Raw genomic sequence first — 19,884 nt, 5'->3', positions numbered from 1 at the left:
GTTTAGGGGAAGAACCCCTTCCGGGAGATGAGCTCATTCCTGGGGCTCCGCTGGGGTCATCGGGAAAGGTGTTTGCTTGGGTGCAGGGATGGGACCTGCCCCTGTCCAGTGGTGAGACTTTAATCAGTATTTGAAAAATGTGGTCACTCGCCAACTGGCAGGATGTCACAGGGCTCCTCGGCCTGGAGGCGTGGGCGCCGGGTTCCAATCAGCAAACGGGGTGGAGCGTTGGCTGTAGGACCAGTCGTTGCACAGAGAGTCCTAGGGGATGCTGAGCCCCCCAGGCTCACCACGGGGGGCGCACGGAGCCGGTCAGCACATGGGTTCCCCACTCAAGACAGCTTCTCCGTTCACAGCCCACGAAGGAGACGCTTAGCTCCCCACTTCCAGTTTAGGAACCCCTGAGATCCAAGACAGTAACTGAGGCAGAGGGACACCAGCCTGCCCTGGGAGGGCCCGACCTGAAGCCTGCGGCAAAGCCAGCGGAGTCCCCAGAGCGACGGTGTGGGGAGAGGCCAGAAGACCACACCTGACCTCGGTCCGGTAGACGGGGTCCTGGCAACAGGAGGGCTCAGACAGGCCGAGTTTGCATCCCTCCGTGAAGACTCACCAAAGAGCTCCAAGGTCAACCGGTAGAGGTTGCATACGGAGAAACGGACGTCAGGGCGTGTCGGGCCCCGCTGTCCTCTTGTCGAAGACCTCATCTCTGTCCCAGAATCTGAAAACGGCCTCGAAGTTTGGAAGGCTTCTGTCTTCAGCGGGTGTCGGGGCCCCTCTCTCAGTCCTTCACCAGAAACATGAAGGGTTCTAGTGAGGTCAGAGGACGTTACGGAACAATGTCTACTGTCGTGGATGTAAGTCAACGTCTTCCGGGAGGAGCACCTCTTCAGGACACAACAGGCCTCCCCTGGGTGACCTGTTGTGAACACCCCGCGGACGTTCGTGGCTTCTGTCCCTGGACCTTTGTGGGGCAATCACGCAAACGGCGTATCTGACCCTGCGGACCCAAAGTCCCCCGTTTCGGCGCGAGCTAGGCCAAGCCTCGGGGTGATGACAGGTGAGAATGACAACCCAGACTTGGCCAATGTCACCATCACTTTGGTTCTCTGCCACCGCGTCCAACAAGCAGTGAAAAAAATGAGTTGAGAAAGGAAGAAAACCTTCATGAAAAGCTTTCAAGCCCAGGCCCTTACCTCACACCCTGGTCCTATTTACACGCACGGAATCCGTCCTCGGGAATCCCGTCGTTTATTTATTGGGAGAGCGGTCAACTCATGGCCATTCTTTGTGAAGCCAAACGAGGGTCTTGTGCGTGGAAACGTTTTTTTCGATCTCACGGTTACCATTACTTTTTATTATTTTTTTATTTTTATTTTTTTTACCAATATTTTTTAAAGTGGCCCAAGAAGTCTGATATATTTGACGCACCTGGAGTTTGCATTATATTGTTTTTTTCTCCAAGGAGGATATGGTTCCTGAGGTTCGCTCATCTTTTATCACAGACTCTGACAACTCGCGGACTCTAGTGAGCATTTGTCAGTATCTCCCCGACCTCGACTGTCTTCCCTTCCGAAGGCTTCGCTTTCCCTATCCCAAGTCTCTGTAGTGTAGAGCGGGCTGTGCCCTGGATGAAGACGGGGTGAGTCCTAGGCCTGAGCTCATCAGCGCTTCCCACGGGCTCGGCCACGCACCTGGTGTAGGGGTAGGATGAGCCTGAACTCATTCTATCAGGTTGAGGCTCAGGGCCTTGCAAGAGTTTCCCACCAGACTTAAATTGGGAGAAGAGCAGCCCCTGGAGCTGCCGTAGCTGTGCCACCATGTAGGACAAGGCTTAGAGCTGGTGGGGGCCCCACAGGAAGGGCAAGGGTGTGGCCAACAGAGTGGACGGTGGAGCCAGGAAACGGAGATAAATTCTGACCCGAAGACATCATTCGAGCTTTGAGCCCTGCCCTGGCCTTTTAAGTTCTGCAAATTGATAAGTTCTTGTTTGGCTCATGCCAACCTGACTCAGTTTATTTAAGTCTCTTGAAATTAGGAACGCAATGATTGTTCTAATTTATGCAACGGTCGTGGAGCTATTCCCAGAAAGGAAGAATTTTTGCCTCTGATTTCCGTAGGTTTAGGCCACTAGCAATACTGTAGTAATAACGGCAGTGGTGGTAGCAGCAGTAAATCCTACTTATCGAAGACTTTTGCCCCCAGGCACTACGCCTACAGCTTCATGCACATCATCTCGTTGGTGCTCTTTTTCTTTTTAGATTTTTTATTTTATTTATTTATTTTAGACAGAGAGAGAGAGAGAGAGAGCCTGCATGAGCAGCGGAGGGGCAGAGGGAGAGAGAATCTGACGCCGACTCCACACTGAGCGAGGAGCTGGACCTGGGGTCGATCCCACAACCACAAGATCACAACCTGAGCCAAAACCAAGAGTCGGGCGGTTAACCCACTGAGCCACCCAGGTGCCCCTCATTAGTACTCTTATCTCCATTTTACAGACAAGAAACAGATGTGACTAATGTCATAATATCTTGGAAAGTGTCAGAGATGGAATTTAAACCCCAGAGCACCCGATCCCGTAGCCAAGACCGGCTGTTATATTGCAGGTGCCACGTAGGCACGGAGGACAAAAGTGACATATGTTGTCCTTGTCCTTCAGAGACTCTCATTCCAGTGAGAAAGAGAGAGGGATCGAGGGATACAACATGTGGGGGCCACGGAGTCAACCCTTTCCCTGCCCCGTGTCATATTAGGACCTTATCTGGTCAGTGGCTGTTGCTTTTTTTCCCAACCACATGCCTGAAGCAGGAGAGAACATTCGGAAATGTAAGTTCCAAAGTCTATGAAAAGCACTTAATAAAAACATGGCGCCATCGCCAGTGCCTCCCGCTGCCAACCATACGTAGGACCGTTCCCGCTTACAGGCAAATCTCACACCAAAGCTTGTCCCTGTGATTACCAACCCACAGGATTTAGTTTCCCTCCCAACTAAACTTAAGATCCAAGTTTCTGGGGGCATCTGGGCGGGGGGGGGGGCTCTGAGCATCTGCTTGTGGCTCAGGTCATGGTCTCAGGGTCCTGGGATCCAGCCCCAAGTTGGGCTCCCTGCTGAGTGGGGAGCCTGCCTCTCCCTCTCCCTCTGCCCCTCTTTCCCCCGCTTGTGCTGTCTCTGCTCTCTCTCTGAAATAAACAATTAAAAAAAAAACTCAAAAAAAAAAAGAGAGAGAGAGAGAGAGAGAGATCTAAGTTTCTGCAAGAACAGCCAGGTCCTGGCTGGCTCTCATCCTTTCCAATGATGCCCTTGAGCCCCTTGCAGGGATACCGGATCACGCCTACCCTTCCCAGTCTCCAGATCCAGATCCTCTATGTCCCCCTCTCATCCCCCCTTCTTTTTTTTTATTTATTTATGATAGTCAGGCTTGTACATTAGGGGGCACGGCCCTCATTAAAAATAAAATAAAATTTTAGAGAGAGATAGAGAGAGAGAGAGAGGCAGAGACACAGGCAGAGGGAGAAGCAGGCTCCATGCACCGGGAGCCCGATGTGGGATTCGATCCCGGGTCTCCAGGATCGCGCCCTGGGCCAAAGGCAGATGCCAAACCGCTGCGCCACCCAGGGATCCCCTCATCCCCCCTTCTTATGTCTCCTTTCCATCATTGGTCACCCTTTTTAAAATGTCCTCAAACCCAAAATGTGAAGGTCTGACTGTACCGTTCAAATACCTACAGTTTGGAGGGTGTATGGACTTGCTACTTAGGGGTAGAGTAGATGCCGCTAGCGTTTCCTCCGGGACCCAACCCCTCCGCCCAGCACAGCCTCGCCTCTGTGGTGCTTCTTGGGTTTGCAGCATCCTCGACTAGCTCTCCGACTGCCAGGCTCTTCACTCCATGAGATTTGCAGTTCATTAAAAATAGGGTGCGTGGTGCATCGGTTTGGCGCTCGGAAAAGCAGACACTGAGATGCGATTAGATGTGGAAGGGCCATGCCCGTGAGCGATAAAGAGCGCCGGGGGCAGATGCAGGCCTGGAGAGCGTCAGCCAGGGGTGCAGGTGTGACAACTCTGAAAGGAGCGGAGGAGAAGGAGGATGGGGCAACCTCGAGGCGGTGTGGGGCTGGCCTCTTGCGCAGCAGCGCAGACGTCTCGGTGGGAGGAAGAAACGGCCCTCGGGCCGCGGTCTGCTCCGTGCAGCGCCCGGCCACCGGCCACCCGCCTTCCCCGAGCAGCTTCTGGAGGCCACACGTGGAGGTGACCCCCCGGGAGGCGACCTCCGGCCCACGCGGGGCCTCTCGGCTCACGGTCACGCAGGCCCTCGGGGGGCCAAGAAGCCCCGGAGCTTCCGTAGCCTCCGAAACGCCACCCTTTCTGCGGCGGGAGGTTTACCCCGTGATTCTCTAACACGAGCTGCGGCTGCTGGGAAACGCCGGGAGAAGGATTCAAAGGCAAGGTGGGCGCGACGCGCGTCCTCCCAGGACGGCTGACAAGCCCTGCTCAGGCCGCCCCTGAGCCCCGGGCCCTCCTCCAGCTCCAAAGGGGAAGAGAAACCAGTGACGACTGATACTGACCGTGCAGGCCACGTGGTGTCACCTTGTAATGAGAACAGCCCCGTCAGGACGGTATTTCCACGACCCTTGCTGGAGAGATGAGGCCACGGTGCCGAAATAATTGGCTTAAACTAACCCAGGCAGCAAGGGCCGCTCCGACTTCAGAACCTGTAACCTGCCCCCACGTTCCTATCACCCAATAGGTGATCGGGGCGATCCCGTTGTCGGGGGGCCAGAGGCTTGTACATTAGGGGGCACGGCCCTCATTAAAAATAAAATAAAATTTTAGACGGGGTCCTCGCCTGAGGAAGCCCGAAGCTGATGCTCCCTTAGCTGCCATGCATCCGCTTTGACTGTGAGCATGTCCTCGCCAGCAGCATCCGTAGTAAGAAAAACAGCCACGCTTCAAATCCAAATGTATGAAAACTGAGCCGGTGCAGGATTTTAGAGCCGACTTTGATGAGCAAAGCTGTTGCAGGCACGCAGGGACCCGCGTGCCCCCCTGCAGCCTCCACGTGACTCTGCGGCGTCTGACTCACCGACCCGACGCCCCTGCTCAAACTCAAACTCTCCCCGTGCGATCCCTGCGTCTCCACTGTGCCACGTCACAGCGACTTCTTAACAATAGTGTGTTCGTAGCTGCTGCGTCAGGCCCTGCTCGGAGCTCTGTTCTCACTGCTGGTCGAAGGCCTCGTCCCACCGCCGCTCCTCAGATGAGACAGCCGGGCCCTGCGAGATGCAACGTCGTGTCTCTGGAATGCGCTCTCTGCATCCCTGCAGCATGATGCTTCACGCAGCCCAGGTAAGCCAGGCATGAACACAGGCCCAGAATAAAGTAGAAGAATTGCAACGTCGAGGTTTTTTTTAAAGACTTTATTTATTTATTGGAGAGACAGTGAGCAAGCCAGAGAGCACGCATGAGCAGGGACAGAGGGAGAGGGAGAGCAGGGAGCCCAACCTGGGGCTCGGTCCCATGACCTCGAGATCATGACCTGAGCTGAAGTCAAGAGTCGGGCTGAACCGACGGAGGGCCCCGGGCGCCCCTCAGAGTCTGGATAAGGCCTCACGCACGGAGGCTGGGTAGGCGTCTCGTCAGTCACAGACTTAATGCTTAGGTCAGACCCCTCTTTTGGCACCTGTGAACAGTGCAAGAACAAAACCGTATTTCACGTCAAATCAGCAATTCTGAGATATAGAAGACCTTGACACTGTGTGATTTAATGATAGGAAGTAGCTGTTTCCCCCCCAGATTGCAAATGTTGAAGCCCAGAGGATAAGAGGGACAGTGTCTGAACTGAAGTGCTTGTCCTAAGCATTACCCTTCTATAGCCAAGTGTGGGTACCTGAGAGGTGTGCTACCCCTGAAAAACGAGAAACCCCCCAGGAACGGTGTCTGGGGAAACCAGGGGGGCGGGGGGTGGAGCACGTGTGTGTGCGCGTGTGCATGTGTGTGTAAGATCACCCGGGAAACCGGCTCGGCGAGGCATCCTGGCCAGTGCAAGTGTGAGTCACGTTCGCTCCTCGAACTCCAATGTTTGAAAGAACTTCCAAAGTTGCCCAGTTCCAGGCCTTCACTTAGAGCCGTGGGCAGCGGGACCCGAGGTACCAAGGGTCACAGAGCCAAGGAGCATCGTGCACAGAACAAACGGACGGAGGACTCGGCTGCGCCACGCCGCTCGGTGACCAGGCCGGGCCGCGCGCAGCATCACTCGGCCTGCACCGGGAGCACAGGTGTGTGCACGGCGTGGACGCGCCCGGTGGGCACCGGAAACCCTCACCGTGCAGCCCCGTCTCGTCGCGGGCTGCTACCCTGCGATGCAGAACATCGTAACCCGGCGTCGTAGAAACAAAGGAAGCAAAGTTTATTGCTCAGGGTTCTGGGGCGGGCAGTCGGCGACCAGAGGGTCAGCGTGGTTGGGGGCTGATGGCAGCGTCTTTCACCCCTTGTTGCTCCTCACGAGGTGGGAAGAGGGGCCTGGCTCTCTGGACTCCTCCTACGAGGGCACTAATCCTGTTCATGAGCGCGTCCTGCACCTCCAAGGCCCAGTGACCCCCCTGCAAGGGCCCCACCTCCATGCGTCATCCCACTCGGGATCAGGGCTCCATACATGGGGAGGGGGACACACACGCTCATTCCACAGCACCTGTCACGGCTCTGGGCCTCTGGGTAAGCTCTTGTCTCCAGCTGCAGTGCTTCTCTTCTTGTTGCCACCAGACGAGCTCCTTCATTCGTCGAGACTCAGAAGCATCACCCTCATAAGGAAGCTTCCGGTGAAGGCCCCTCGTCCCCCACCTGCCCTTCCAGGAAGTCGTAATTCGCTCCCTCTTCTCTTTTCTCAGGGCCCGGCTGCCAGGGCTTTGGGCACGCACACGTTGTGTCTGGGTCCTCGGTTTCATCGTGTTCCTTCCATTAAAATCTGAGCTGTTCAAAGGCAGGGGTCCGGCGCTGCTCACTTCTCTAAGCATCTAACGCCTGGCCTCCTGCGAGTACTGAAAAAACGAGAGGAATAGTGATAATTAACGTCTAATCCGTGCAGTAATCCTAAAGGGAACGCGTGGCGTTGCCAGTGTCCACCGAGATCTCTCGCTCTCCCAGGCAGGTGTGGCCGCGTGACCCGCCGTGACTGATGAAATGGAGGCGGACGCGAGCTCCATCCCGTCCGTGAACGACGGTCAGCGAGCACCGGCTCGTTCCTCGGCAGAGGCGGGCCCTAAGGCCTAGTCTTGGGCGGGCAAGGTCCCGAGGCGGTGAAGGCTCAGTCACCCTCTGCTGACCCACGTCGGACGCATGGCATGGACGGGAGGGCTGTCTCTGTCGAAAGCGACAAATCACTCATATTTTATGTTCGCTACTGCAGTACAGCGAGGCAAGTCCTCCTCCGACTCCTCCCCCCACCCTCTGATTCATCCGTTTCCTAATCCTACCTCGGTGCCGGGGTCTGTTCAACAGCAACCCTGGAAGGTTTTTACGCATTAAGCATTTGTCTTTTCCTAAAGGCGATAAAGACCGTCAGCGGGGTGTGCGTGTGCAGTAAGGTTTTCTAAGGTCATTAAAACAGTTATTTTTTTTTGCTTTCTGCTCAGCAAACGCGGTATCTTTCACTGAATGTCAAACGCAAATGCTTTTTGTCTGTTACGGTTCCCTTTCTTACGTCTTTAATTCGTTTTTATTGAGCCTGATCGATTCTTATCTGACATAACGTCGTACAACGTGTCGATGTGACACATTCGTGTATTGCGGCGCGATCACGGCGGCAGTGTGAGCTCGCATCTCGATCATATCACGTCGTTGTCGTGTTTTGTGTGTGGTGGGCGTAATAAAGACCCAGCCTCTTCGCGAGGTTGAAGTCTACAATATTGTCGCCCATAGTCACTACCCTGTGCATTAGACCTTCAGGACTTGTTTATCTGCACATAGCAGATAAATAAATAACATTTTTCCTACTCTCCCACCCCCCAGCCCTCTGTTTTTATGAGTTTGGCTGTTTTAGATTTCACATCTAAGTGATATCCTACAGTATTTGTCTTTCTCCGTCTGGCTTATCTCACTTAGCACAATGTCCTAAGGCCTGCTCTGGTTTCCTTAAAGAAATTTTTATTTGAAGAAGAAAAAAAATTCTTTTTTTTTTTTTTTTTTTTTTTGCAGTGGTATCAATGAGTTGGTAAAACACTGAAATCAGGTTGGATGAAGGGAACAGAAATCCAAGGCTAAAGAAAGGACCATTGTCTGTCTAACTCAGCCCAAGGACCCTTCCATGAAGGCTGGAAAGTACAGTGTTCTCCAGGTTGGAAGTCAGGTTAGTACGAGCTAGTGCTTAAGAGCACGGTTTCAAAGCCAAATGAGTCCCAATCCAAGCTCTGCCTTGTTCTAGGACTGTGGCCACATCCCTGCACCTCTGGGAGTCCCAGGTTTATCATCCGCAAAATAGGCCCATAATAGCTGCCTTCATATGGTTGTCATATGGGTTACATCCTTCCGGGAGTTCAGGTTGACAAAGCCCTTGCCATGGTTGCGTTGGGCGAAGAGAGGTTTTACGCCCGCCATAAATAACACCTGCCTGTCTGCACAGCTTGGGTGAGAGAAAAATCACAAAGGTATCGCGAGGAAGTGGTGATACTCAAGGAAACCAACCCGCGTTCGCTCATCTTCGTAGTTCCTGTTCTTTTGAGCAAATCTGTTGCTCAAGAAATTAGAAGGTGACCAAGGCACAGTCGGAGGACGTGTTCTTTGCGCTTGGGGGTCAAGGATTAAGGTACAGTTAAATACGTAGTAGACATTGTCTAGGCCCCAACCACTCTCGTTCTCCTTAAAATTCTTGCTTACATTTCTGCCTCATCTTTTTTTTTTTTTAATTTTTATTTATTTGTGATAGTCACAGAGAGAGAGAGAGAATGAGGCAGAGACACATCTGCCTCATCTTGTGTACACTCCGTGCCTGCATTTTTATCCCCCCATACACCTGGGGGAAATTAGCATACTCAACACACGGTTAGGTACCTGGCCTTTCATTTCAGAATGTATTCAGTTGGTAGCTGTAGATAAAAGTATAGAGACCTGGGGCGCCTGGGTGGCCCATTTAGTTGAGCATCCTGCTCTTGGATTCAGCTCAAGTCATGATCTCAGGGTCCTGGGATAGAGCCCCGCTTTGGGGTCCACACCCCACTTGAGACTCTCTCCCTCTGCCCCTCGCCCTGCTCACACTCAGGAATGCATGCACTCTCTCTCTTTCTCAAATAAATAAATAAATCTTTTTAAAAAGCGTAGAGATGTTCCTTACTCAGTTTACAGGTAGAAACTTCTGTGCAGATGAACCATGATTCATTCACCTAGTTTCCAGAGACACACATTTAAGCCGTTTCCATGTAGGACTTAATGCATAGCCTTTGCACCCGTAAGTGCACATCCTGAAAATCCGTTTAAACTGAGAAAATGAACAAAAATAATAATAAATAATAATAATAATAAACTGAGAAAATGTGTTAGGTTTAGCACTGGAGGTTACTCCTCTGTGGTGATGGTAAGTCAAATATTTCCTTTTCATCTGTGGAAGTATTCATTTTTCTGGCTCTGATTAAAATGTAAAGTAATGACCTGTAAATATTGGTGTGATGACTTCTGCCAAGTTGCAAATGGAGATTGTCTTCTTCACTCTGCTAGGGGTGGGTGGGAATCTTTGGAAACTCCTTTTTTCCTTGGTAACTTCACTTTACTGACTGGTCATAAGGGGAGACCCATGGACGTGATTCCCAGCCCGTTGTCTTAGCCAACCCCTCGGTACTTTAACAAATCAGTCCTTCTGTAGATGATGCGCTCCACACTGTACTTTAACGCTAAGTAGGAAGGAATCATTATCTAAGAGCTTTGTGGACTGTTACCTTTGTATTTAGAATTAGAAAAGGGGGGTCCCTGGGTGGCTCAGCAGTTTAGCGCCTGCCTTTGGCCCAGGGCGTGATCCTGGAGTCCCTGGATCGGGTCCTGCGTTGGGCTCCCGGCGTGGAGCCTGCTTCTCTCTCTGCCTCTCTCTCTCTCTATCATGAATAAATAAATAAAATATTTTAAAAAAAGAATTAGAAAAGGAATCAAGTCCACAAGACGAATGTCCAGGAGAACCCGGGGCATCCAGAATGCACTTTAGCTTGAGGGATGTGAGCTCACCAGTAGCAGAGCACTAGAGACTCCACTTTCTTTTCCCATTTCCTCATGATTCCTGTGCCAAGGGTCCCTAGGTCTCTGGTGAGAAAATGATCCTATGTTCTCAGACATTCAGACATCATAAGCCCCGAACACTTCCTAAGGTAAGAGTTACATCCACAGAAGTTCGTTAAATGGTTTCTATCATGACCTAATGGCCAGATCTTAGGCCTGGGATTTGTTCCTAATCATCACCTCACTTCACCTGGCAGCTTTGAGTTTATCATTTCCCCATTATCCAAGTTTGCCCGTTGGTACAAAAGAATGAATATTTGTGATCATCAATAACTGCACTTCGCTTAGAGATCCCCCAGTGAAGTGAGTGGCCATGATTCCCATACGTAGCAGGGTTACACAGTGAATACCCATCATATGATGTCTGTCTCACTACAGCCCTACGAGGAAGGCTAATTATTACATCCTCTGTTTACAGCCAAGGCCTTTGAGGCTCAGAGAAATTAACTAATATTCCCAAAGGAGTCAGAACAAGTGAGTTGTGGAATCAGGATTCAAACTGGACTTTAACGACTGTGCTTTCCAAAGTCAAATTAGATTTTATTAAGTAGAATCCTGAATGCATCGTCGTAAACATTTATCTTCAGTGTCCAAAGTCTTCTGAAAATGTATGCATAAAAGACTCTCTTACAGGAATTACCGTTAATATCACAGTCAGTCAACAAGATTTATAAACTACCCTTTATGTCGTACCAAGAATAATGGCAGTAACATTTTGCATTCCAGACTCCCTTTCAGCTTCTCAAAGTACTGTCTGTGTCTATTGATGCATTTTATTCTCCCAGAAATACTACGATTTCTCAGAGGTGAGGTGAGAGAACTTGCCTAGTCAATTATATAGTTTCCTGACCCTTCATCCATTGAAGTTTCTTTTGGGAGGAGGCCTGTGTTTATGCGCGTGTGATTCAATTATTTTATTGAATTTTTTTTTTTTTAGGTAGAAGAATAAGTTTTTGTTGTAACAAACCAAATATTCTAGATCTGTTTTTTTGAATTAATCACTTGCCTCTTTCCTCCAATGTTTCTGAAGTTGTTCATGCTAATGGATTCGTATGTAATCTTCCACTCCTGACTATGGTAATCCATACATCAAAGACAACGTTGTAGACTGAGTCATGTAGTAAAAGGTACCTTCTCCAGGAAGTCAGGAAGTATAGTCCTCACAAATTTTGGCATAGGAACCCATCCAAGGGGATCCCTGGGTGGCTCAGCGGTTTAGTGCCTTCCTTCGGCCTAGGGCGTGATGCTGGAGACCCGGGATCGAGTCCCGCGTTGGGTTCCCGGCATGGGGCCTGCTCCTCCCTCTGCCTGTGTCTCTGCCTATCTGTCTTTTTCTGTATCTCTCATGAATAAATAAATAAAATCTTTAAAAAAAAAAAAAAGGGGAACCCATCCGAGATTCTCCCACTGGCCCTAGCATCTAGTCCTGCCTTTCTTATTCATCCTCTGCCTGAATTCCTCTTCCCAGAGAGATGCCTCCCATCCTGACCATCGACAAAGTAGGCTCCCAGGATTAATGGGCACTGGATGAGTTTGCTATGTTCCCAGTTTGTCACGCACTTGACACACTATCTGTTCAACAGAGCACATGAAAATCGTGAGCCAAACCCACTCTGTCACCCGAGCCACTTGCCCATCAATTTCTACCAATGATATTTTATGGCTCATAAGGATGACTTTATAAGAACCCGAAGCTGGGAGTGAAGTGTTTGCACACACAGTACTCCCTGATACAGATGGAGCACACCTTCTTTTACTCCCTTCCTGCCATTCCCCTGACAGCGTAACAGTGTCTATTGGGCTCTGTCCTAAAATCGTTTTACCATCATTTAACTTACACCCGCATCACATCAATTTTGACATCATAATGTGATTTGCATTGATTCGAAGCTGCCATCGCGATGAGCTCACAACTATGTCAAAACCTCTGTTGAGTAAATAAAGAACTGATTTTGAGTGTGGGGAATGATGTAGGATGGAAAGATCACGGAAGGAGACCAGAAACAATACAAGCTCAGTAGGGAAATTTTAGACATCAAACGTTTTTTTTTAAAAACACACACACACACACAAAATACCAAAGGTCACTAGTCTCCCACATCAAATGCACAGACAATTTTTTTTTAAACAAATCCATTTCAGTCTGAGTCTTGAAACAAGTCTAAAATATGTGATTTTGTTAAGAAGATTCTAGGATGATTTTAAATTTGTTGTTTTTAAGAAGCGAAGGAGGAACTGTTTTGGATGTCAGAGGAGGGAGGGGAGAAAGAATTTCTTCTCTGTCCCTCCTTCAGCACATGAATTTCAGCTTCCCCCAAGCCATGGACGCCTGATCTTGAGCTGAAAAATTCCAAAATCATTCTCATTTGCAGACTTAAGATGCCACCAGAGGGACAAAGTGGGCTCTAAAATGTGGCTCTGTGTCACTTCTTAGGGGTCTGACAGCCCCTTTTCTCTCAAGGAAGGCTGGCTGGGGCACCCAGAACTTGCCCAACATGCGACATCTGCATTTATGTTGGCAACAGTTCCACAAGGGGGTGAGGTTTGGGCAAAGGTGGGTGGAATCAGCAATGCAAACGTCACCCATCTCATCCTGTCTGAAGAAGGCGGATGGAGACGGAAGGTTTTCAGGCTGAGTTCCCGCCGACCTTAACTGGAAATAACTTGCTCTCTTTCACATCTGCAGCTGTGTCCTCCTCAGGGAGTTGTCCAACTCGATGTGATTTTAAACATCTGTCAGCTAAATCAGAGCTCCAAATTTAGCACTCGGGAACATTATGTGGATTTGCGATGCTCGCTGGAGAACACGGACCCATTAACCAAGCTCACATGAGACAGCCGGGTGGTATTCTGGTTGGCAGTTTCATCTATGACACATTTAATTTGCCCGCACATTTATGAACATTATGTAAAGGGAAAGAGTGACCATTTCCCTGAAAACGGCTTCCGAATGGCCGCGAGATCAATACCCGAATGGAAAGTCTTTACACTGGGAACACTCACTGTTTTCCTATCCAATCACTTGCCTGGAATTAAAAAATATTCCCAATGGAGTCATTTTATCTGCATTTCCTGACACTCTATCCTCTACCCTGAGCTGCCTTTCTGGTCCAGCTACCACTTGGCTCCATCCTGGAGGGAGGTAACTTCTGCATAGAGTCGTGGTCCGTGGTTGCCATCTCTGAAGACATCCAGCAAGTGGAAAATCATCCTTTTCCTCCACTGGGCTGATGCTTCTGAAGACACGTGCTGTTGTTGGAGAGTCACGAAGCGAGGCCTTTGTTCCGAGACTCTCTTTTGGGCTGAGGGCGATACCCCTGAAGGATTGCCTGCCAATCCTTAGTCCAGAGGGGGTTTGTAACCCATCCCATCAGGTCCTGAGATCATAGCGCCCTTGAGGGCAGGACAGCCTTGCGGTTCAGTGTGGGCTCCCTCCAGGTGATCTACCGCAGTGGACTAAAGCTGGTGAGTTCGCTTTCCTCGGGTTAGTACCACACCTCACAGCTTCCAGAGTCCAGTCCCGCAGATGGAGCTCGTTACCCCCTCCCCGAAGCTCCCCAGACAGCTGGCGTGCCTCTCATCTGGTACCGACATGTGGTATCGTTAGGGAGTATCCTCAGATGCCACTGAGCACTCTCAGGGGGGCAGAAACGGCATTTGATGCATCGTGCATGCCCAAGATTAGGGCGGTAGACGATGGCCAACTGACGTGTTATAGACAGACGACTGGCACTAGTCTGAACAGCTTAAGAAGATAATGTCTGGAAGCAAGGAAAGGTGGTCTAGGCACAGGTGAGCGGCAGGAGGAGAGGCCTCACAGAGGTGCCCTGGACCATCCCAAATGGATGGCGGCTGTTCGGGGAACTGGGTCAACGCTCAGTTCTCTTGCTACTGGAGGGAGGGTAGTCCTCTGGCTGAGGTGCCCGAGCCCAGGTGCCGGCAGTTCGAGGCTAGGACACAAAGAGAAGAGCATCCCCACGTGGTTGTTTGAGGGGGCTGAGCAGGTGGTGGTTCCCACTTCCTAATGTCTTCCTTTTGCCCCCCTGACCCGGACACTGGATTGGCTGACGTGTACTCCTTGATAGAGGAAGGCCTTGAGTCTTCCCTCCACTTGTCCACTTCTGGGATGACACGCGCGCCCCACCAAGGTCGTCGATAGTTAAGGCCAGAGACTGTAGCATGAGACGGATCGGGGTTCAAGTCCCAGTGAGGAAGTCATTAGGGTGGACGCTCCTGAGGTAACTGTAAGGATTAAACGAGCCCATGTGAGTAAAGTCTCTGGGCAAAGGTTCCGCGTAGCCTCTCGATTATCATCGTTACTGTAAGTAGTTTGGACTCTAGTTTGCAAGTGATAAGAAGAAGCCCACGGGCTTCATCAAAACATACGGGTGTGTCTCCTGGACACCAGCAGCGGGGACGTACCCGGGCCCCGGGGAGGCATGGTCGCCTCCGCCCTGCTCTGCATGTCATTGTCTGGGGAAACCGTCCTCTCGGCTCCTCAACCGACAAGGTGCAGATTGAGCTGCCCCCAGAGGAGCCCAAGATGAGTGTTCTTTTCCTGGCGTTCCTCTGTCGGGGGAAGAGGGAGGTTGGCTCCCCTTGAATCCGGCTGCTAGTCCTGCTCGTTCAGCTGCGGCCGTGGTTAGGCACAGGTGGAGACGAGGTCACGGCTACCCGGAGGACCCCTCCCCCGTAGGCCCGCTACTGGGTCGGGGGGCGGTCATCACAGGGTGGGCAGATGCTGCAAGAGCTCCCCTCAAGCCATCACGAGGATGGAAACGGGATATTTAGAAATGTGTGAAATGGACTTCGGCGCGGGAGGAAGAAACCCCGGCGGAGTATTGCATGTAGGTCATAATCATAAAGACATTCATTTCTGAGGGTGAAGAGTTACAGGGAGCATAATAAAGAAATGGTTTTCATGTTATGGTGATGAGTTTTTAATGCCCTTTGAGTTCATAACAAAGTTTTGTTTAACGTGCAAAGCTCCCACAAGGATTAATAACCCTGGAGCCTTTGCCACCTAACACCTTAGTGAGGATTAGCTGGAGCTGGCCCAGAGCCAGGCCCCGGGGGACAGATCCAGGCCTGGACGGGAGGACGCGGGAGCGGCGAGGACCAAGGGCACCGGAGGCAAGCTGCCGTTCTTCGCAGGGTACGGATGCGAAGGCCCCTGCTCCTGGAGAGGCAGGAAGCTGGCTCCGAATTCGGCATCCTCGGTCGTATTTTCACAGGATGTCGGTGAGTTCCGGGCCGGAGGAAGGGCAGCTAGCCACCCGAGAACTCCTTTGGGGATCAGAGGGCACCAGGGGCATCACGAGAGGATGCCGCACGGTTTTCAGGGCCAGGCGGCTGCCAATTTCCAGAGGTCCCCCCAGATGTCCTATGGATCCACGTCTACGATGCAGATGCTCCCCAGCCCGGCACAGTGGAGCCCGTGAAGAACTCTGGGCGCAGCTCCCACCTCTGGATGCAGCGGAGAAGCCGAGGACGGTCTGTCCACGTGGCCCTTCCTTCAGCCAGAACGTCAGTGCGCTGCTCCTTCTAACGCCTCCCTCGGGGATCGGGGAGGACAGATGGCCACGGTCATGTTCAAGCCAAAGACGGGTGAAGCAACTCTCGCCCCCTACCCCAGAGACAGCCCTGCGCCCCCGGCCTGGCCGGGCCAGGCTCTGAAGTGAGATCATCGGCAGCCCGGTCGCGGAGGAGAAGCGCTCTTTGTGGGATTGCTCAAGCTGGCTGTCCCGAGCCATCGCCCAGATGCTGCCGTAAACACTTTTATCTCCAGCAAAGCTGTACGCGGCCAGAGCTCCAGGAGGATTCAGGGCAGCCTGAGGGCTTTGGGGGAGCGTTCACGGCCCAGGCGGGGGAAGACCCAGCGTTCTGGCGCCAGAGACCCTTCCTTTCTGCTCCGCCCGTGGCTGCGGTCGACGCCGCTAACTCGTGTGGTCTCAGCAGTGTTTGGCCACAGCCACGGGCCTGCGGTCAGTGACGTGCAGACCTGCCGAGTCCTCGGGGGCCGTCGTCTCCTTGAAGTCCCCCGTAACCAGGCCCCACTCGGTGCCCGCCAGTGGGCTAGGAGCGGAGCACAGAAGGCGGACTCAGATCAGTCCTCACCCAAGGTATGTCGAGTCCAGACGGGGGGGAAATGCCCCAGGAGGCAACGACAGCGCAGGGGGCCCACGCCCATGCGGTTAAGGACAGGGTGCCGGACACGGCTCATGACACTCAATGGCATCGTAACGGGCCAGAGAAGGTGTCTCGCAGCAAAGGCCAGACGTGCAGAGTCCTACAGGAAGGTGCGGCGGACGTGGGCCGGTGAGGGTGGGAAGCAGACCCGCAGGCCGCAGGCCCCACACGGCCTCGGGCCCACCTCTGTCCCGACGCCCGGCCGCCCCTGGGTGTCCCCGGGAAGGGCGGGCGCCGTGGGCAGCTGGACACACAGAAGTGAAAACAAAGGCTTTCGTCCAGGGATTATTACAAAACCTGACTCTCTGGAGGCTCAGAGGACCGTGTGAGCTGGGTGCTGGAACTCTCCAGAGCCACCTGGAGAGCGCTTCGGATCCCGGGGGCCTATCGCGTGCGGGTAGACTGGAGGAGGGAGAAATTCAGCACAACAGGCCAGAAGGAGAAGAGGGAACAGAGGGGAACAGGTCTGCAGGGGGAGGTGACGGAAACGGGAGGAGCCCCCGAGCGCTGATTCAAACGTGGAGGGTGGAGATGCCTCCAGGTAGTGACGTCAGCAGCCGATGCATGACGTCATAGGGGTTCCCCTATGATTGGAACCCCTGTTTGTAGGATTGCAGAGCTGCGGCCAGAGAAACGAAGCGAGAACCTGACTACTACGATGCCGGGCATGTGCCGGGTGTATTCACCAGGATAATGAAAGTTAATAAAAGTGAAGTGACTGTTTCAAATTTCTCTGGTTACCCGTAAAGGGAGCAGAGACACGCAGGGCTTAGATGAATTGTCCAAGGGCTCACGGCTGCCTCGTTCTTCCCCGTACGACCCATGAGGCCTACCGCATGTCAGGCGTCGTGCGTGGGACACCGGCAGAGCCAAACCCTAGACGGCGGTTATCCAGGCTTCGTTTATATTCTCTTCCATACGTAGGTCAGAGGCATCGGTCACCGTCACCTTCAGGAGGGCCCGGAAGAGCGTCTCATCTCCTGATAACGGCCTGATCTCTTCCTCGAATATGCAAGCATTTGATCAACTGCAAAATATGGAGGAAATAGTTTGTCCTCAAAAGATAAAGCTCTTGTGGACTTCAGGTTTGCAGCTTTTAAAGCAATCAAGGCTGGCAAAACAAAGCAAATTGAACGAGGTCGAGTGTATTTTACTATGTTATCCTCTGAGATTATCGCCTGTTTTGTTAGACTCGTTAGCATCTAGCTAGTTAGCAAACTTACATGCCTCCCTCACAAATTATATTTTTAGGACGATGATCTTGGGTCATTGAAGTTTGGGTTAATGAAGTTGCCTGAGGATTATTCCCAAGGAACTCTAAATCGGAGGATACAAAGGAGCCGTCCTCGACGAACCCCACCTTTGGTTATGTTTGGTTTGGCTTGCACGCTGTTGGCCCACACAAGAGCCTTAAGACTTTTGAATTAATCCACCACACTTAATAATCAGGAGAAAAAAAAAATATTATCTTGATTATATATATAATATAATATATTTATATAATTGTATTGTATTATAATATATATTATAAATAATATGATATTTTCAGGAGAAAATATTTATATTATCTTGATTATATATGTAATATATTTATATAATTGTATTGTATTATAATATTATATATTACAAATAATATGATATTTTCAGGAGAAAATATTTATATTATCTTGATTATATATGTAATATATTTATATAATTGTATTGTATTATAATATATATTATAAATAATATGATATTTTCAGGAGAAAATATTTATATTATCTTGATTATATATGTAATATATTTATATAATTGTATTGTATTATAATATTATATATTACAAATAATATGATATTTTCAGGAGAAAATATTTATATTATCTTGATTATATATGTAATATATTTATATAATTGTATTGTATTATAATATATATTATAAATAATATGATATTTTCAGGAGAAAATATTTATATTATCTTGATTATATATGTAATATATTTATATAATTGTATTGTATTATAATATTATATATTATAAATAATATGATATTTTCAGGAGAAAATATTTATATTATCTTGATTATATATGTAATATATTTATATAATTGTATTGTATTATAATATATATTATAAATAATATGATATTTTCAGGAGAAAATATTTATATTATCTTGATTATATATGTAATATATTTATATAATTGTATTGTATTATAATATATATTATAAATAATATGATATTTTCAGGAGAAAATATTTATATTATCTTGATTATATATGTAATATATTTATATAATTGTATTGTATTATAATATTATATATTATAAATAATATGATATTTTCAGGAGAAAATATATATTATATTGATTATATATGTAATATATTTATATAATTGTATTGTATTATAATATTATATATTATAAATAATATAATATTTTCAGAAGAAAATATATATTATATTGATTATATGTAATGTATATTATCTTGATTAATACTAATATTAATTAATTAATATATTATATATAATTAATATATCAGTATATTATATAATAATTGATTAATATAATATAAATTAATATAATATATTAATTAATAAGATTAAATTATATCTTGATATATATAATATATGTAATCAAGATTCTACTTAGCATAGTACTTCCTAGGTCCCAAGTGAAATAAATCAGAGAAAGACAAATACCATATGACGTCACTTATATGTGGAATCTAAGAAGCAAATAGATAAACAAACAAGTAACAACACGAAACCAGAAACAGTCATAAATACAGAGAAGAAACCAATGGTTGCCAGAGAGGAGGGGGTCAGGGCGACAGGCAAAATAGGTGAAGGGGATGAAGAGGTTCGAACTTCCAGCCATAAAATAAATCAGGCACGAGGATCATAAGCGCGGCACGGGGAATACAGTCAACAATACGCAATGATACTGCGCGGTGACGGAAACCACACTTACCACGGCGAGCGTATTGTAACGTATCCGGCGGTCGACTCCCCACGCTGTACACCAGAAGCTGATACAACATCGAGTGTCAACGACCTTCAGGTAAAAGTTTTTTAAGATTCCCATGTGCGTGTAAAAAATAAAATTAAAATCGTACGCTTTTCTCCCGTTAAAAAAAAAAAAATTAAGAATGCAGCTTCTCCTACACAACCCGAGGTTCTCAGGGTCTCACTCACAGGCAGCCTGGCCTGGCGAGGGCTGTCTAGCTGTATACAGGCAGCGTCTTCAGGGAGAACGAGCCCACGTCACCACAGCCCGCCTCACCCCCTGCACCCACCTGCTTCACGTACTTACACGCACGAAGCCTTTGCTGGCATTTGGGTTCACAGCCTCCGCTCCCTCCCAGGGGTCACAATCTTTGCCGAGCGGTGGACACTTCCAGCCACTTGTCTGCAGGCGTTGGCTCCAGCGTGGTTCTGGGGGTCAGTGGATTCGAGTAAAATGTGCGCCCCTCGG

General features: G+C 49.4%; 1 protein-coding gene across 2 annotated transcripts in view; it reads left to right on the top strand.

Annotated features, from left to right (window-relative positions):
* Positions 1-17,882, top strand: part of RNLS (renalase, FAD dependent amine oxidase) — a 277,680-nt gene extending 259,798 nt beyond the window's left edge. Inside the window, exons 7-8 of one of the 2 annotated variants that reach the window (XR_005379569.1) lie at positions 17,360-17,573; positions 17,687-17,882. Coding sequence is in view for 1 of the 2 variants with exons in the window: in XM_038576057.1 (XP_038431985.1) it covers positions 17,360-17,419 (60 nt within the window). In the remaining variant the exon portion in view is untranslated. Of the gene's footprint in view, positions 1-17,359 lie in introns of both variants that reach the window. The other variant, XM_038576057.1, reaches the window with a different exon arrangement.
* Positions 17,883-19,884: the final 2,002 nt, after the last annotated feature.

Source organism: Canis lupus, chromosome 26, assembly GCF_011100685.1.
Source record: "Canis lupus familiaris isolate Mischka breed German Shepherd chromosome 26, alternate assembly UU_Cfam_GSD_1.0, whole genome shotgun sequence".
NCBI lineage: Eukaryota > Metazoa > Chordata > Mammalia > Carnivora > Canidae > Canis > Canis lupus.
This window is presented reverse-complemented; position numbering and strand designations above follow the sequence as displayed.